General features: G+C 50.0%; 1 protein-coding gene across 4 annotated transcripts; it reads right to left on the reverse strand.

The window, feature by feature from the left end:
- Positions 1–1024: 1024 nt before the first annotated feature.
- On the reverse strand, positions 1025–14966 carry Eyg (eyegone). 4 transcript variants are annotated; one of them, XM_086906733.1, is made up of 6 exons: positions 14410–14966; positions 9204–9380; positions 4531–4686; positions 3075–3449; positions 2816–3000; positions 1025–2566 (listed from the first exon to the last, which is right to left on the reverse strand). In XM_086906733.1, exons 1-6 carry the CDS (start codon positions 14912–14914, stop codon positions 2345–2347), a joined length of 1620 nt encoding a protein of 539 aa, XP_086762859.1. In that variant the 5' UTR covers positions 14915–14966; the 3' UTR covers positions 1025–2344. The 4 variants fall into 4 exon arrangements, with proteins under 4 accessions (XP_086762859.1, XP_086762856.1, XP_086762857.1 ...); XM_086906730.1 differs by having other exon boundaries at positions 1025–2583; positions 14410–14960; XM_086906731.1 differs by having other exon boundaries at positions 1025–2583; positions 4531–4671; positions 14410–14959.
- Positions 14967–15306: the final 340 nt, after the last annotated feature.

A 15306-nucleotide genomic window follows, 5' to 3' on the forward strand; every position in this document is an offset into this window, starting at 1 on the left:
AAAGTAGCCCGTTAAACGAAAGGGTTTCAATTTCAATTTCCAAATTTCAGGAGTTGTTCTTTCGTTTCTTCTCGATTCGGGAACGGAGGGGGCTAAGACGGCTAAGATAGTGGTGTAAAACCGTAATAATAATAATAATAATAATAATAATAGTAATAATAATAATAATAATAATAACGAGGAAAGATAGAGGGGGGAGGATGATGCGCGATAAATATACTCACGGGCGATATATAAGACGACGTTCGTGGAATGATCCACGAATATTTGGCAAGTTTGTTTCAATTATCCGAGACCCTTTTCTCCCCCTGTCTCGACGATGCGCGCGATGCCGTTCGATGTCTCAATTTCTCTCACGAGAGGCCTCCTCCTCCTCCGTCTCTCTCACTCTCTCTCTCTCTCTCTCCTTCCGCTCCTCTTCGATCGTTCGCTCTACCGTGCGCGCACATCCCCGGGCCACGGGCGTGGTTATAAATTTGGTAGTCGCGTTAACAGCTGACGGGGACCACGATATCCGAAATGTTGGCGGATCCGGTGTTTTCGTGCTCTCCTCTCCGCCAACAACAACCACCACCGATTCCACCGTCCGTGGCCGAGAAGTGTCGCCCGAGAAACCAGTTTCACACGCAGATTCCTTATTTGCGAACCCGACGAAACCGTAGATTCGAGTTAATCGTCGATGAGCTGTTCTTTCTCCCATTATACCCTTCTCTCTCTCTCTCTCTCTCTCTCTCTCTCCTCCCCCTTCTCTTTCCTCTCGAGACTCTGCTCGAATCTGAGCAATCTCCCTCCCCCCTCCCCATCTCGCCCCATCTCCCGATGATTAATTTTTCGGTGAAAACGCGTACGATAAGTGTATAAAAGAGGATTGAAAAAAGAAGAAGACGAAGAAGAAGAAGAAGAAGAAGGAGGAGGAGGAGGAGGAGAAGAGGAAAAAAAAGGTAACTGAAGAACTGGATGGACAACAAGGGACAACGTTCGCTCGTTGCGAAAGTGTTTCGAGTGTGTAGTGAAAGGCGATTGGTAGATATTTACAAACGAATTCATATTTAAATAAAAGTCAAAGTTTTTTAACAGAGCTGTTTCCAGAGTTATTACAGTATTACCATCTGTTCGACTATTCTATCTACGCGGTAGTAGTAGCACTAGTAGTACCTAGGCAATCTGCATTATCTGCGGATGTATAACGGATTCGCTAGGACTAGTTGTCGGATAGGTGTCTGTCCGTCGCCGCCGCTGCTGCTCCTCCTCCTCGCGTGCCTCCACACACACACACACACAGACACACACACACACACACAGGCGGAATCTGATCCTGTGCCACTGCTGCTGTTATAAATTATAATATACGTGGCGCAAATTACGCGACAACCCGCGCGATGCGTATCGGCCGACCGATTAATTACCTATCTAAAATCCACGGTAATTGGAAACCGACGGCGGCGCCACAGACGACGCACACACACGGCCACGGTATTTGGGCTTTAAACGTTTTCGCACAACCATCTTCCGCTTATCGTTAATCTTAATCGTAATAAATGGGATCGTAATCGTAGTGAGTAGGTTTCGTAGCGAGGGACGTTTTTGTTATCGGTCTTTCATCGGCCATTCGAAAAAGTCGACGAAAAAGTCGAAGCGCGACGAATTTACAAGTTCGACGATCCGATCGTGATCGAGAAGGGTGGAAAAGGAGGGCCCTTTTTCCACCGATTGGAGGGGAGATTAATCCCGCACTTTCTCTTTTTTTCTTTCTACGTACTTTCTCTCGGATAACGTCTCTATAAAGGTCCACGCAACTTTGTCCACGCAACTTTGTCCACGCACGCACACACGCGCAATTAATTCGCACCGTGTCGTAAAAAAAGAAAAAAGAGGGGGCGATCGATTCAACGCGCGTTTTTAATGATGTGAAAGGATCGAAGGAAGAGAGAAAAAAAGGAGAGGACGATTTCAACGATCGTGTTTCGTCAATTCCAAAGGTTGCTGCTCGGTCCAATGATCCCGCCAGGCACCGACCGTGGGCGAAGAGGGAACGTCCTGGTCCGAGTCTTGGACGTCGATCTCCTCGTCCTCTTCGTCCTCGTCCTCCACGCGCTCCAATTCCTCTTTGCTCCTCGACTCGGCGGCCCTGATCGCCTCGTGCCTCTCGCGTTGCTCGTACAAGCTCGCCGGGCTCGACGACGACTTGTTCGATTCCTCCCCGACCAATTGACTGATCATCCTGAAAGCGCTCGGCTTCCTTTCCGGCTGCTTCGACTCGGCCTTCTTCTCCATCCTCTCGTTCACTTCCCTCGACGACGACGACGAGGACGACGACGAGTTGCTCGCCACGACCCGGAACGCGCTACTTTCTCCCCCCATCCCGCCGATCGAGCAGCTCGACGCACGGTTTACTTCCATACCGGATGCGGAATGCGGTTGCGGCTGCGGCGGCGGCGGCGGCGGTGGTGGCGGCGGTGGCGGCTGCTGCTGCTGCTGCTGCTGCAGCGGAGGTGGCGGTGGCGGCGGAGGCGGCGGCGAACGCTTTAACAGGTTCATTCGCTGATGACGACGCCACTTTGCCCGTCTGTTGGAAAACCAAACCTAAGAGTCACGAGTTAGGTCGTTAGATGGCTCGTGATCAAATTCGTCTAAGCTTGGGGGAGGGGACGGGGGGGGGGAGGGGAGAGGGGAGCCAAGCGCTACCGCAGGGCGTGTCGTTCGTTTCGGAGGGAAAGAGAGAGAGAGGGATAGGAGAGAAGAGATCAAGCCCTGCGAAACGAAAGCGCTCCAGCTCCCCGATACAAAGATATCTTGGATGGAATTGATCCCTCACCTGAACACGAGCCTCCGACAGAGACGTCTTGGACGCCAGTCGCTCCCGCGTAGACACGCAAGGATAGTGAGATCGTTCGAATTCCTTCTCGAGCTCCTCCAGCTGTTCCGGGCTGAACGTGGTGCGATTTCGCCGGAATTTCGGCTGCTCCGACCCGTCCAGGCTCCCTTCGTCCCCGTCACCGTCTGCGCAGAAAAACCACCGCTCGTTTTTCCTCCACACTTCTATCCACGTTCTCGCAAATGGAAACGGCAATCACCTTGCAAGTAGCCCCGGGCAATGGCGTCCGCGTGCAGGGAGTGATCGGGCGCGGCGGACGCGGAGGCGGCCGCCGCTCCCGGGCTCAAGGACGGCGGAAGGAGCAGGGCGGAGGCCGCGCCCGAGATGCCGGTAGCCAACGGTGGCAGCATCCAGGGGTGGGCAGCCGCCCCCGGCGCCGGCCAACCGGCGGCGGCCAAGTGGTGGCTGGTCGTCGGGTGCTGATGGCCGCTGTTGAAGTACGGGTGAGGGCCGGCCGCGTACAAACCGTAGCCGGCCGCCCTCGCGAATTCGGCGGCCGCACGTTCGGCCGCGCGGTTCCGCAGGATTCGATTGATGCTGCTCACGGACGGGGCCGTCGCGTTGCTGCACACGCCTGAAACGAATCCACAGAATTCTCGCTTCGTCGAACGAGGCGACGATTCGTTCGACGCGATCACGTTTCCGGGTGACAAAAGCCGAGTTTCTAATAATAGTAATCGATCGTGACGACCGAACGCCTGCCTCGATGGATGCTCGACAATTAATCGAAGGTTAGAAGAGCGTCGGGTCGAAAGTTTCGTTCCACGATGAACTTCGACTCCGGCTATGTTTCGAGAATGGAACGAGCTATTCGTCCGTTCCAAAGAATCCGTCCGCTCTTTTGAAATCGATGCACGGCCACCGTGCATCCGGTTCTTTTTCCAAATGCTCTTGATTTTCATGTAAATCGGTACGGGGATGACGCACGGGGGGATACGGTTCAAAGGAGAAAGTTTCCAGCGAGGCGTTTAAGAACGAATACGAATGGCAAATTCAACGGTTTGAAATTGATAGAGCGAGGGGAGAGGGGAGGGAAGTCGAGCGGATATACTTCGTCAAGGTGAGACTTGGCTGGTTTTGAAAAGAACAAAGTGTGTCGGTTGACGAGGACGTGGAAGAGTTTCTTGATTCTTGAGCGGCAATTACGCGTTTGCACGTACAACTGTTATTACGAGCGACGAACGCAACGAAATACATTCGAGCATCGTTGAATAACGATATCAGTTATTCGTAACTGGCTACCGTTGTAGACTCCTTTATTCTCTCTTTCTGCGCGAATAATTTTTTCAAACGAATTCCCTGCCCAACACGCTTTTACGCCATTAGTACACGCTATCATTTTCCTTTTTCCCCTCTTCAGTTTAAATAATCCGTCGCGAAATTTCTTCGTATCGTAAAACTCGAATCATTCTCGTCGACGATCTTCCTTTTTTTTCGATCCGTTTAAATAAACTCGAAACTTTATCGAATAAATTCACTTTATACATCCGATTGAAACGTCCTCGCGCGGAAACTTTTCGAAATAACTTTTCCTTATCGATGTTATTAAAATTAAACCGCGTCGATCCATCGAGATTATCGTTCTCGCAAGTGTTGGGCAAATTCTTTTTTTGATTTAAATTCATATTGGATCTCTCGAGCGTGTATTCGCTTACCTTCGGAGATGAGCCTCTCCCGAATCTCCCATGCGAAAATGGTCGGGTTTTCCCTCTTGTACTGCTCGATCTTGGCGACGACGGCCGGCGTCGCGACTTTCGGCTTGCTACCACCGATTAAACCCGGCGGCCGAAGCGTACCTGGAACAGAACGAGCTTCAAGGACGCGTTGTCTTCGCTAATACTTCTGCCCCGCGATAAAATCGGTCGTAAACGGGCCACGTTTATGCGCCTCGTGCCTCGCCTCGTATCGGCCGTAGTCCAAGTGAACCCGCATAATTTCAGAAAATCACGCAAACATCGGCCATCCTCCGCGTAATAACAACGTCCACGCTCGAGTGTTAAACTGTCAGCCGGTCCTTATAAGTGTGCCCCGAGCACACTAGCTTCCTTCTCGCCTTCCAATAGATACGCGACACAAAGTTACGGGCCCGTTCCTCGCGCCACACGATCGAAAGGGAAGGAAAAATATTGCGGATCCTCTCCAATTCCCTTTCGATTCGAACGAACGCGTTCGATCGAAAAGGTACGTTCTTAAAACGGTGGATGGGCTATAATATAGATTTTCTCTGAATTTCGAATAAACTTACTTTAAATAATTATACTTATAATTAATGAAAATTCTCTCAATTATTGCGATTATTTTAATTACGTTTATTCGCGAAAAAAATTTGGATTAAATTTAAATTTCGCCACCATCGTTGGATGGTGTTCGAAGATCGCAAGTTCATCCACATCGAAGCTCCCGACATCGGATATCAATCGTATCGTGTGTGCGAGCAGATCCACGAGGTAGTCATTAGAAGCTTAGCTTAGCGAAACGATACCGGTATGCGATAGCCTGCGATAATCAGAGATATCTAATACGAGCCGATCACGGGAATAGACGCCCGTGTAACGTTTCCAAGACGTGTTCCAAGCCTGCCATACCGCTCCTGCGCGTCTCACCACCTTTGCCGTGAAAAAAGTAGCGGCTTCGACTCGCTCGGATTAGCGATATAACCATCGGCCGTTCGATGGCCGGCGACGTTGAAAATTCCATTTTCCATCAGAGAGATACGAAACGAATCAACTTTTTATTCGTTCGAATTTCTTTTGTTTATCTTGATTTATTTCATATATATATATACTGCACAACTATGTATAAAATCATCCGCGCGTACAAATGATTTTACAATATATATTCTTTATTCTTGAGAGAAAGTCGGGCGCAAATTAAGCCGCGCGACAGAGGTGAAGCAGCAGTCAAACTGCGGTGTTAATTATAGAACGAATGTATCTCGCGCTGTCATTCGCGAGGAAAAAGGTGTAAAGTTGACGAGCTGTTTAGGTGCACAGGTGTTGCATAAAAAAGAAAAAAAAAATACGAACGTTCGAGCATAAAAATCAGCGAATTCTATTAGACTGTTTGCCGCGTTAAGAGAATTATTATTCGTAAATGAAAATAAAGTTCCATCCTCTCTCGTGCGAGCTCTCAATTCCAGTTTCTAAATACGTCTTCGTCGCGTAAAGATACGATCGTTTGTTCGAAACGACTCTCCCCGAGATAAGAAGTTTCTTCTACCTTTCAATCCCTCGTGCAATTTTATTTCAAAGCACCGTGCTTGAAAATAAAGTTGATAAAACTACGTTACGTACGTATATACTTCATCGAGTGTCACTTCCCAAGTAAGTTCTCCTTGGACGAAAAACTATATATATATATATATATATATACGTCACGCTTTTATCGTCCACTTTGGAAGAAGAATTCCGAAGAGGAAAACTTTATCGTCGCGAAAGATGGTCGAAGAAGAAATCGTCGATGTCGTGACTTAGATAACTGACCAACTAACTATTTCAAAGCGCTTTTTTTCCTTTATTCCAACAACGCATGATATTACTTGCAGTGACCGGTTGTGGACGAAGACGTTCGCATCCTATGGTTATTCAATCTGCACGCGATTGCGGGAAAAAACGATTCGTTTCGTGGAAATGGAACGACACGTGAGGAAAAATCTGCGAGCCATAGAGAAGACGATTTGAAGCACGCACGTGTATATATATATATATATATACACATACACGTACACTTCGTTCGAGCGTTCTCGAAACGTTGGCGAAGGTAATGGAAAACGGAGGCGCAGGCAGACTTGAGCAATTATCGGTGGTTACGTCTTATTATTAATAACAATAATGACGGTTAAACTCGGTAAGGATATCGCGTGCGCTCCCACGGATCAACTGCGTGCCTGGATATAAACGATGTATCCGCCTAATAGGTATCCATGCCTCGAGCAAATTCCTCTTCGGATCCAATCTCTCTCTCTCTCTTTCTTTCTCTCCTCCATCCAAACCTTCCTTCCGTCTCCCTCCTTTCAACTTTGTTCACGCGCGTGTGTATATAAAAATTGTATTCTCAATGAAAGGAGCCGCGCGATTCCAAAACATTCCAACTGAATCCTGGCCCACGATTCCGTGGAGGAGAGGATCGCCGAACCGCGATGACCGACGACCATGGACGTGCGTTCACTCGTCTCGATGGCATCGCGATGGCTACCAACGATCCTTCCACGATCCTGCCCGCCATTTCAATGAAAATGGAATACGTGATCGATCGTTCTTCTTCTTCTTCTTCTTATTATTATTATTATTATCTCGACAAAGGTGCGAGTCGAAGTTCGCTCGAGGCGAAGAGAATTCCTTTTGCCCGCTCGCTCGAAGCGTTTTCACGATCGCGCCACGATCGATCTTGTTAAGCGTTACGATAAGAGCGCCTGTACGTTGAATTAATCGTTGGGGCGTAGCGGAGAAATTAGACGATGGATCGTGGCGCGTATTCGCCTTCTTCTCGTCGCGAAATTTATCGTCGCTCCGTATCGGGACAAACACAGCGCGGCGAACGAGAAACGGCGGCGATCCATCTTGGCGAATTCGTCGATAGATAGATCTGCCGCGTTGGAATCTATCTGTGGAAATCGGCCGAGCGGAGCGAGTGTGGAAATCGGTCGCAGGAGGGATTAATTGTTTGCCGCTGTTAAGTAATTGGCCGGCCGATTATGGTACATTATATTCACCTCGAGGACGGGCAAAAGGTTCGTATCCAGCCGGGATGAAGACATTACCGAGAGAGCAGCTCGGAACGGTATTTTTACGAGCGGCTCGTAAAGTTAACGAGGACCAAGCAGTGTAGCAGTCGAGTCGAGAAAGCGAGAAATCAACGTTCCACCGGTGATGCTCCGGTGGCTCGCCTCCCATTTTTTCCTCTCTCCCTTTATCGCTCCTCCAACCAAACCGGAACGCGCTTTGCAATTTTCGCGAATCGAGCAAGATTCGATTGTTTCTCATCGTTTTTTTTTTTTTTTTTTTTCGATCGCACGGAAGAGGATCGCAATTGACGAATTATCAATCGATCGAGCGAAAGAAACAGTCGATCTAACGAGCTCGACGCTCCTTGTTTTCCAACCTCCATCTCCTCCCTGGAGAGCGTGGTTGGAAAATGGTAGATCAATTCGGTTTACGCCGTTTTAACGATCAACATCGACTCTCAGCCGAGCGGAGATCGAATCGTCCAAAACGAAATGCAAAAAAGCGAAGCGACGAATAAAAAATCGTAGAAAATTAGGGATATCGTCGCGTGGTTTTATATACACACACACACACACACAACGATCGAACGAATTATTCTTACGGATTTCTCCGGAAACCGCTTCCATATCGAATATATAAAAGAATGAAAAAAAGTGAAGAAAAATTCGCAAGGAAAGATTTCTCCTCGAGACGAGCGAAATGTTTACGAATATTCGCGGGAGAAAAATTTCGCTCGCGATCGCGTTACAGGGTATTAGCCACGATTACACAGGTATCCCAAGATTCGTCGGATAGGGAAACGGAACACGGATGCAATTAACGGGCGAATAATGGCTCGAAGAGAGGGGAAACAAGAGGGAACGATAAGTTTTTTTCTCCTCCGTTTCGAGGATCCCTGTTTTTTTCTTCCTCCCTCTCTTTCTCTCTCGCACGCGCGAGCCGAGTCTCGGTCGGCTGATCGGCGCATTTTCAGCGCGTGTCCCTCGAGCCCGTCGGTGTCCGTCGGTGGTGGATCTCCTCGCGATTTTATCGGGGAGGGAGGCGAGCATCTCGCGAGGAGCACAGCTCGTCACGCATCGGTGAACGAGCGCGCGTTTATCTCGGCGATGATAGTAACCCGCTCGAAGGAGAGGAATGCCGTTGTCTGGATCACGATCCATGGAATTCTGTTACGCGGACGGCAAACTGCTCTATTAAGCTCCACCTCGTGTCTGACTCGAAGGATTTTCAGAAACGGGGATTCGAGCTCGTATTATTATTGTTGTTGTTGTTATTATTATTATTATTATTATTACACTTCCTGCTCGGAGGATTAATAAATCCATCTTATTATTTTTCACGCGTCTTGGATGGAATCGATTTTTGTTTCTCCTTTCTCGATACGTACGTTTCGATGAAACGTAGGTAGGTAGGTAGGTAGGCAGGCAGGAGTGAAACGTTTGAGAAAATTGACAATGGACATTGTATCAATTTGCTCACGACGAATTTGTCGACGACAACGATCCGATTCTCGAGAATCGAATAATTTCGAAGCCGATCGAGCGGGACACGAAAAGCTGTTACGTACACGAAACGATCTTATCTTCGGCTCGAGAAATTCTTACCCAAAAGTTTGGTGACCACCGCCCCCTGCTGATTCAACGAGAGCACGTGATTGGCCAGGTCGTTGTAGTGTCTCAAGGCCCCTAATCCATGGGACAGCTCGAGCAATCGTTGACGGCTGCTTCCACCGCCGTTCCCGCTTGCGAATGGGCCCGCGGTACAGTTTTGCAAGCTCACGCCTAGAAACGTATCCACCCACATGATCGATTACAATAAATAAATTGTCTAAAGTCGCTACACTCGCTCTCTCTCTCTCTCTCTCTCTCCTTCCGTCGAGGAGAGATCATCATCCGTTTGTTTCGCACAAGGACGAAAAGAGAAAGAAAAGAAAAGGGGGGAGAAAAGATGGAAAACACGATGGAAAAATCGTGGTCGATCGCTCGCCCCGTTTCTCACCGAACCCGTTTCCGCCGATCTCTCGAGAACGTTTAACCAGATAAATCGGCCGCTTAACCAGCTGGATCGGGAACGGGCAAAAACTAATGACAAATACGACTTCATTAACAATAAAGGTGTAACGAGCTCGTGGAACGGCGATCTCGAGGGCCGGTAATCGTGCGAATTAATTTAAATTACTCGACTCGGTGTTGCTCCATCTCATCGATGCGATCTCCTTCCTCCTCCTCCTCCTCCTCTCCTCGTTCCTCGAGGAGGTGCCGAGTGGCGGCACGAGGGAAGCCAGAGAGAGAGAGAGAGAGATGGTCGGAGAAAAGCATCTGCCGGTCGAAATCGCGCCGATTAATCACCCGAGGTGCGAATACCCTCGTAATTCCTCGAAGGACACGGCTGGGACCGGTGGTTCGCGACTTCCTCGTGATTTTATAGCCGGCTAATCTCGACGAGGCGTCGTCGTTCCGTTTCGTGCCACTCTCACCGCCGAGTGCCGCTCACCGGCGAAACGAGCCACGATTTACGATCGAGACGGGGGCCCACGGTATTCGGACCGATCCATTTTTCGAACCTTACTTTGCGAAACCGAGGCGAGCACCTCTCCGTCTTATCTCTCTTTCTCTCTGGAGGGGTGGGGTTCATTCACCAGGGGAATGGGGAGGAGACAGAGGAGGGGAGGGACGATGGCCGACCGATTTTTCTCGTACCGATCCAAACGATTTTTCGATTTATCACGTTTGCTTCGAAATCCAACGATAAGATTCCTTTATCCCGATCACAATTTCAAGATCTGCTGTTTTCAGACCGAATCATCGGTCCTTCTCTCCCCTCCTCTAATTAATTTTCGGAAGAGGGAATCGTTCGGAAGAGGTGGGGAGGAATGATTGTAATTAGCAGGTTGGCGCGGACAGACCCGATGATTTTACCAGGATAATCTTAACGACGTTTCACGCACGATCCGACGACGATAATTTACGATCGAACGACGATATTAAAGAACCGTTCCCCGCGCTCGAAACGATCCACGAAACGGAGAGAAAGGGACGAAAAATTCCCCCTCCCCGAGCTCATTTGTAACGCGTTGCTTCGTTCACGTCCATCGCGTTAATTAATTAGCCTTTTGCGCGCCGATCCAGATGGATTTTAACCGGAATTCCCGCGTATATATCCTTATCGCGTATATATCCATACCTACGACGCTCGTTTCGCGTCTCGACACAGGTAACTGGTATGTATATATCTGCCGGTATTTATCTCCGGTGTTTGCTTTTGTCGTCACGGATACACGGTGATTCGAGGAGAGGTTATTAATACCGGTGACTCGTACCGTGTATCGAAGCTATAAAGATACCCGTCCAATATATTATCGAAGCTTGTTACAAAGTCGGGAAAGACGCGTGCACCGCGGATTCGCGTAAGACAGAAATTCGGTGGCGAAGAGATCGCGGTGGAGAGCCTACGCGTTCTCCTTCCCTTCCCTCGCGAATATCGGCGGATACGAGCGCTCGTTTCGAAGGAGTACCGGAGTGGTATCGGAGAAACTAACGGCGTGAGAACGAAAGTGGCCCGATGCGGGGAAAGAAAGAAAGAAAGAAAGAAAGAAAGAAAGGAACGCGTCGTCTACGTCGTCTACGTCGTCGTCTACGTCGTCGTCTACGTCGAGACCGCGCTAGAAACCGGTTCTGAGATCGAGTTCTGCCATCGAGAGACCTCTCTCGGTATTCTTTCGATATTCTGTATACGAAATTGCCCCCGCGCGTGGAAAAGAGGGATCGTTTCGCGCGAGGCGAATAGATAAAAATAGATCGGTAGAAAGGAGCGCGCGACGGGAATGATCCCGGGCGTGGAATGGAAACGAGATCGATGAACCGATCGGGAGGAGCGGTCGATCGTCGAGCGACGCTCGCCTCGAGGAGGATGGGATCGCTGCTCTCTCTCATCGTTCGAATCACGCGAAACGTGGATTTCGTCGTCCACGAAAATCCACAGAAAGGAGAAAACCAGGCTCCTCCCGATCGAGGAACCTGTCCTTCTCTCTCTCTCTCCACGCGCGGAGAGCGTGGCTATAAATTTAGCCGGATTGGAAACGAGATACTTGAGTTATCCACTTCGAAGTAACGGAGAATAAATCGCCATGGGGACGAAGGGACGGACACGAGATCCAATTAGCTGCGCATACTTCGATTCAATATTGTCCCCTCCTCCTCCTCCTCGTTTAATTAGCCTAAACGTTTCGCGGGGCGGGTGTCGCGCGATTCGATTTACGCGTTCCCCGTTCAACAGGGAAATAGACCGATCCTAGCTTGGCCTGGCCTTACCTAACCTAGCCCTACCCTCGTTCCCAACATTCTAATTAACGGTCTCTGTTCAACGTTGACAACAACGACGACGATCCGCTCGTTACTCGAGGGAAAGCGACGACGATACTCGTGCAGCGGAGACAAAGTGGTGGTCGTCGACACTACGAACGGATCAGAGAGAGAGAGAGAGAGAGAGAGAGATACCTGCCCTAACTACCGAGGGGGGGGGAAGGACCCGTCTTTGCTCGAAAATACCTGCTGGGTGTGGCAGTAAAAATCCGTGGTGGACAAGGGATAAGGGGAGGGAAGGGAGTATATCGGGGACGGCGCGCGATATCGGGGGCAGCACAGAAGTCAAGAGCGTAGGGTACCGATCACCACGGGGACGGATATCGAAGGTTCAACGAGAGCAGCAGCGGCGTTGGAAAGACGTACTGTTGGCACAACGCATTGAAACCGGTTCTGAACGAGTATGGCTGGTAGCGAAGCGTCGTTCCATCCGGCAAGTGTAAACCACGGAAAGGATCTTTCTCTCTCTTTGTCTCTCTCTCTCTCTCTCTCTCTCTCTCCGTCTGTCTCTTCGTGGATATATACCCAGTAGTTGGCCGGGGACCGCGGACACCTACTCGATGCCCATTCTTTGGCATGGCGTGGATCGCCGTCCCGAGCCTTATCAATCGGGATTCTTGGAGAGCAGGCCTTGGTGGAAAGTGGTAAGGTCGACGGTCCGTTTAGATTCCGGGCCCCGATTCTCGGGGGGAGTCCCGCCAATGGATCTTCGACTCGAGGGCGAAGGAAAAAAGCCGTGGGCGTTCGCGAACGCGTTACACGCAACGATTCTTCCCTGCCCTTGGCCGGGGATCGGTCAATTAGCATTCGCCGGGTAAAAACAAGCTCGTCGCGAATCGATGATAACGCACCGTAAGCATCGTGATCCGATCCGATATTGCGTGCAACTTTAGCACCTTGAATCGTTTCTCCGTTCTTCCGAGATTATATATATATATATACATATATACGCATATATATATACGCGTCCGTATCCCCGATCGGCCGTCGTCGTGCGCGTCCTCCCATTATGGAAATAAGAAATACACCCGACCGGGATAATTTGCGTCACCTCGACGTCGTTCCGCGACGCGATTATTTAACCGTCTCTCCGATAAACGTCACGGGACGTTTCTTGCGCGATGTTTATCCACGGGAGGATCCTGTCCGGTCCCCTGTCCCATTATCTCGTTTCTTTACAGTGAACGCGCCCTCCCGATATATATATATATATATATATTTTTTTTTATTCTTTTTTTTTTATTAACGCGAATCATCGAATCGATTTTCGAAACGCGCGATTCCCTGCTCGCGTGTTAACCCAGTGGCGGAGCGAGCGAGCGGTATCTGGAAGGAAGATACGATCATGGTGGACGGAGAAGGGAAGATCGTATCATCCCTCGAGAAATCGGGGCCCCCGATTTCGACACCTGGAGCAACACCATGAAACGACGTTGTTACGCTCGTTTAACGCGATTTAACGTCGTCCTCCTTTCCCCCCTTTTTCTCTTCCTTTTCTGTTTTCCCCTGCGGCCGCGAGAGAGGAGAGGACGCGCGCTCGAATGGGAGGGGGGAGGAGGAGGGAAGAAGAAATTATATTCTCTCTTTTTGTCCGTGAAGAGAACGATTAAACGAGAAAGGGCGATTCGTTGAATCAACGTCCGTTCTCGCGTTAACGCGTAATGAATAGAGGGAGGGGCGAGGGAAAAAGCGAGGGGCAACAAGGTGTAATCGGTATGTCGAGTTTTTTGCGCGTCCTCAGGCAAAGGCAAACGTTCACGATGCGCAGCGGAGGATGCCGGGGTTTAAATAGAAAGAACGAAGAAGAGGGAGAGAAAAAAGAGATAATAATCGCCTTTAACGATTTCGAATCGTGGTTAACGGACAATCGGGTTGTCCAATTAAATTTAATCGTCGTCGTCGTCGTCGGTTTTGTTCGACGCGAGAAACTATTATCGCGCCCGATCCCAAGTGGTCTCGGTTTGTTCGCGTTCCATGGAAATTTTCAGACCGAGGCGAAACGGAGCGTGACGCGAATGTTTTCATCGATTACCCGATCGCTGCGTCTCGATTATCGCGAGACAACGTGTATTCAAGTGTGTTCGAATCGTGACACGAGTCGATCGGATACTCGGACGCGATTCCTGCGACGCGCCAATTCGACGATCGATCGGGCAACGTGGCCGCTAAGCTACCGATAAGCTAAATTAATCATCCCCCGCCTTTGTTTCCACGTGCCGAGAGAGATATAGTCGTCGCCGAGAGAGAGAGAGAGAACGAAACTCGCGCACGCGACGACGAGTTTCCAGAAAAGATTTCCCGCGAAAACAGAAAAACGAAGAATGAACTTGAATGATTGAACGAGGAATCCACCGTTTCGAAGAAGATAGAAAAAAAGAAAAAAGAAAGAAAGAAAGAAAGAAAGAAAGAAAGAAAGAAAGCAAGGAGATGGACATCGAGGCGAACTGACCGTCGATCAACGACACTGGAGGCACGGTCATCTGTTGATGGTGATGCGCGGCTGGATGCTGATGATGGTGCGGTGGATGGACCTGAAACAGATGCGACCTCGTCTGCGAGAAGGTCGGCGAGGGTGGTTCCCAAGGTCGGGCGACGCCGGTGCTCACGGGGGCATCGTCGTCGTGACAGCAAAACTTGTCGGTCAACGGGGCCCCGCCGCTGCAATTCACCACCGCGTGTCCCTCGTTGTTGTTGTTGTTGTTGTTGTTGTTGTTCGCAACGTCCCCAACGTTATTATTGTTATTATTGTTGTTGTTGTTGCCGCTAGAGTTGCCGCTGGAGTTGTTGTTGGCGATACGCGTAGTACTCGCGCCTGTCGCGGGGCTACCACTACCACTAGCACTGCCACTGACACTACCACTGCCAATGCCGTCGACCTGCACCATTTCGCTGTCGATCGCAGCCGCCGACTTGGCAGTACCAGGAGGGGTCGCGACGCCGCCACCGATCATCATCACCGCGCGATCACCTCCACCCCCTCCACACCCGCCACCAGCTCCTCCCCCTCCTCCCCCCTCCCCCTCCCACCCGCCTCCACTTCTCTATCCCGAACCCTATCCCGTTCGTTTCTCTTCCTGCTGTCTTCCTGCCTCTCTGTATCCGACGGATGCTCTCTCTCTCTCTCTCTCTCTCTCTCTCTCTCTCTCTCTCTCTCTCTCTCCCCTTAGTTCCTTCTCGATCTCCCCCTCCCCCAACCGATTCTTCTCGATCCACCCCCTCTCTGGCTTTCCTTTCCTCCTCCTCCTCCTCCTCCTCCTCTTCTTCTTCTTCTTCTTCGTCTTCTTCTTTTCCTCGAGATTCTTCGAGCGAGGGAGGATGTACGCCTCGAAACCTTATATTTCGAACG

Source organism: Apis florea, unplaced genomic scaffold (genome assembly GCF_048593485.1).
Source record: "Apis florea isolate Af1SG1 unplaced genomic scaffold, ASM4859348v1 contig_2495_pilon, whole genome shotgun sequence".
In the NCBI taxonomy this organism is placed as follows: Eukaryota; Metazoa; Arthropoda; class Insecta; order Hymenoptera; family Apidae; genus Apis; species Apis florea.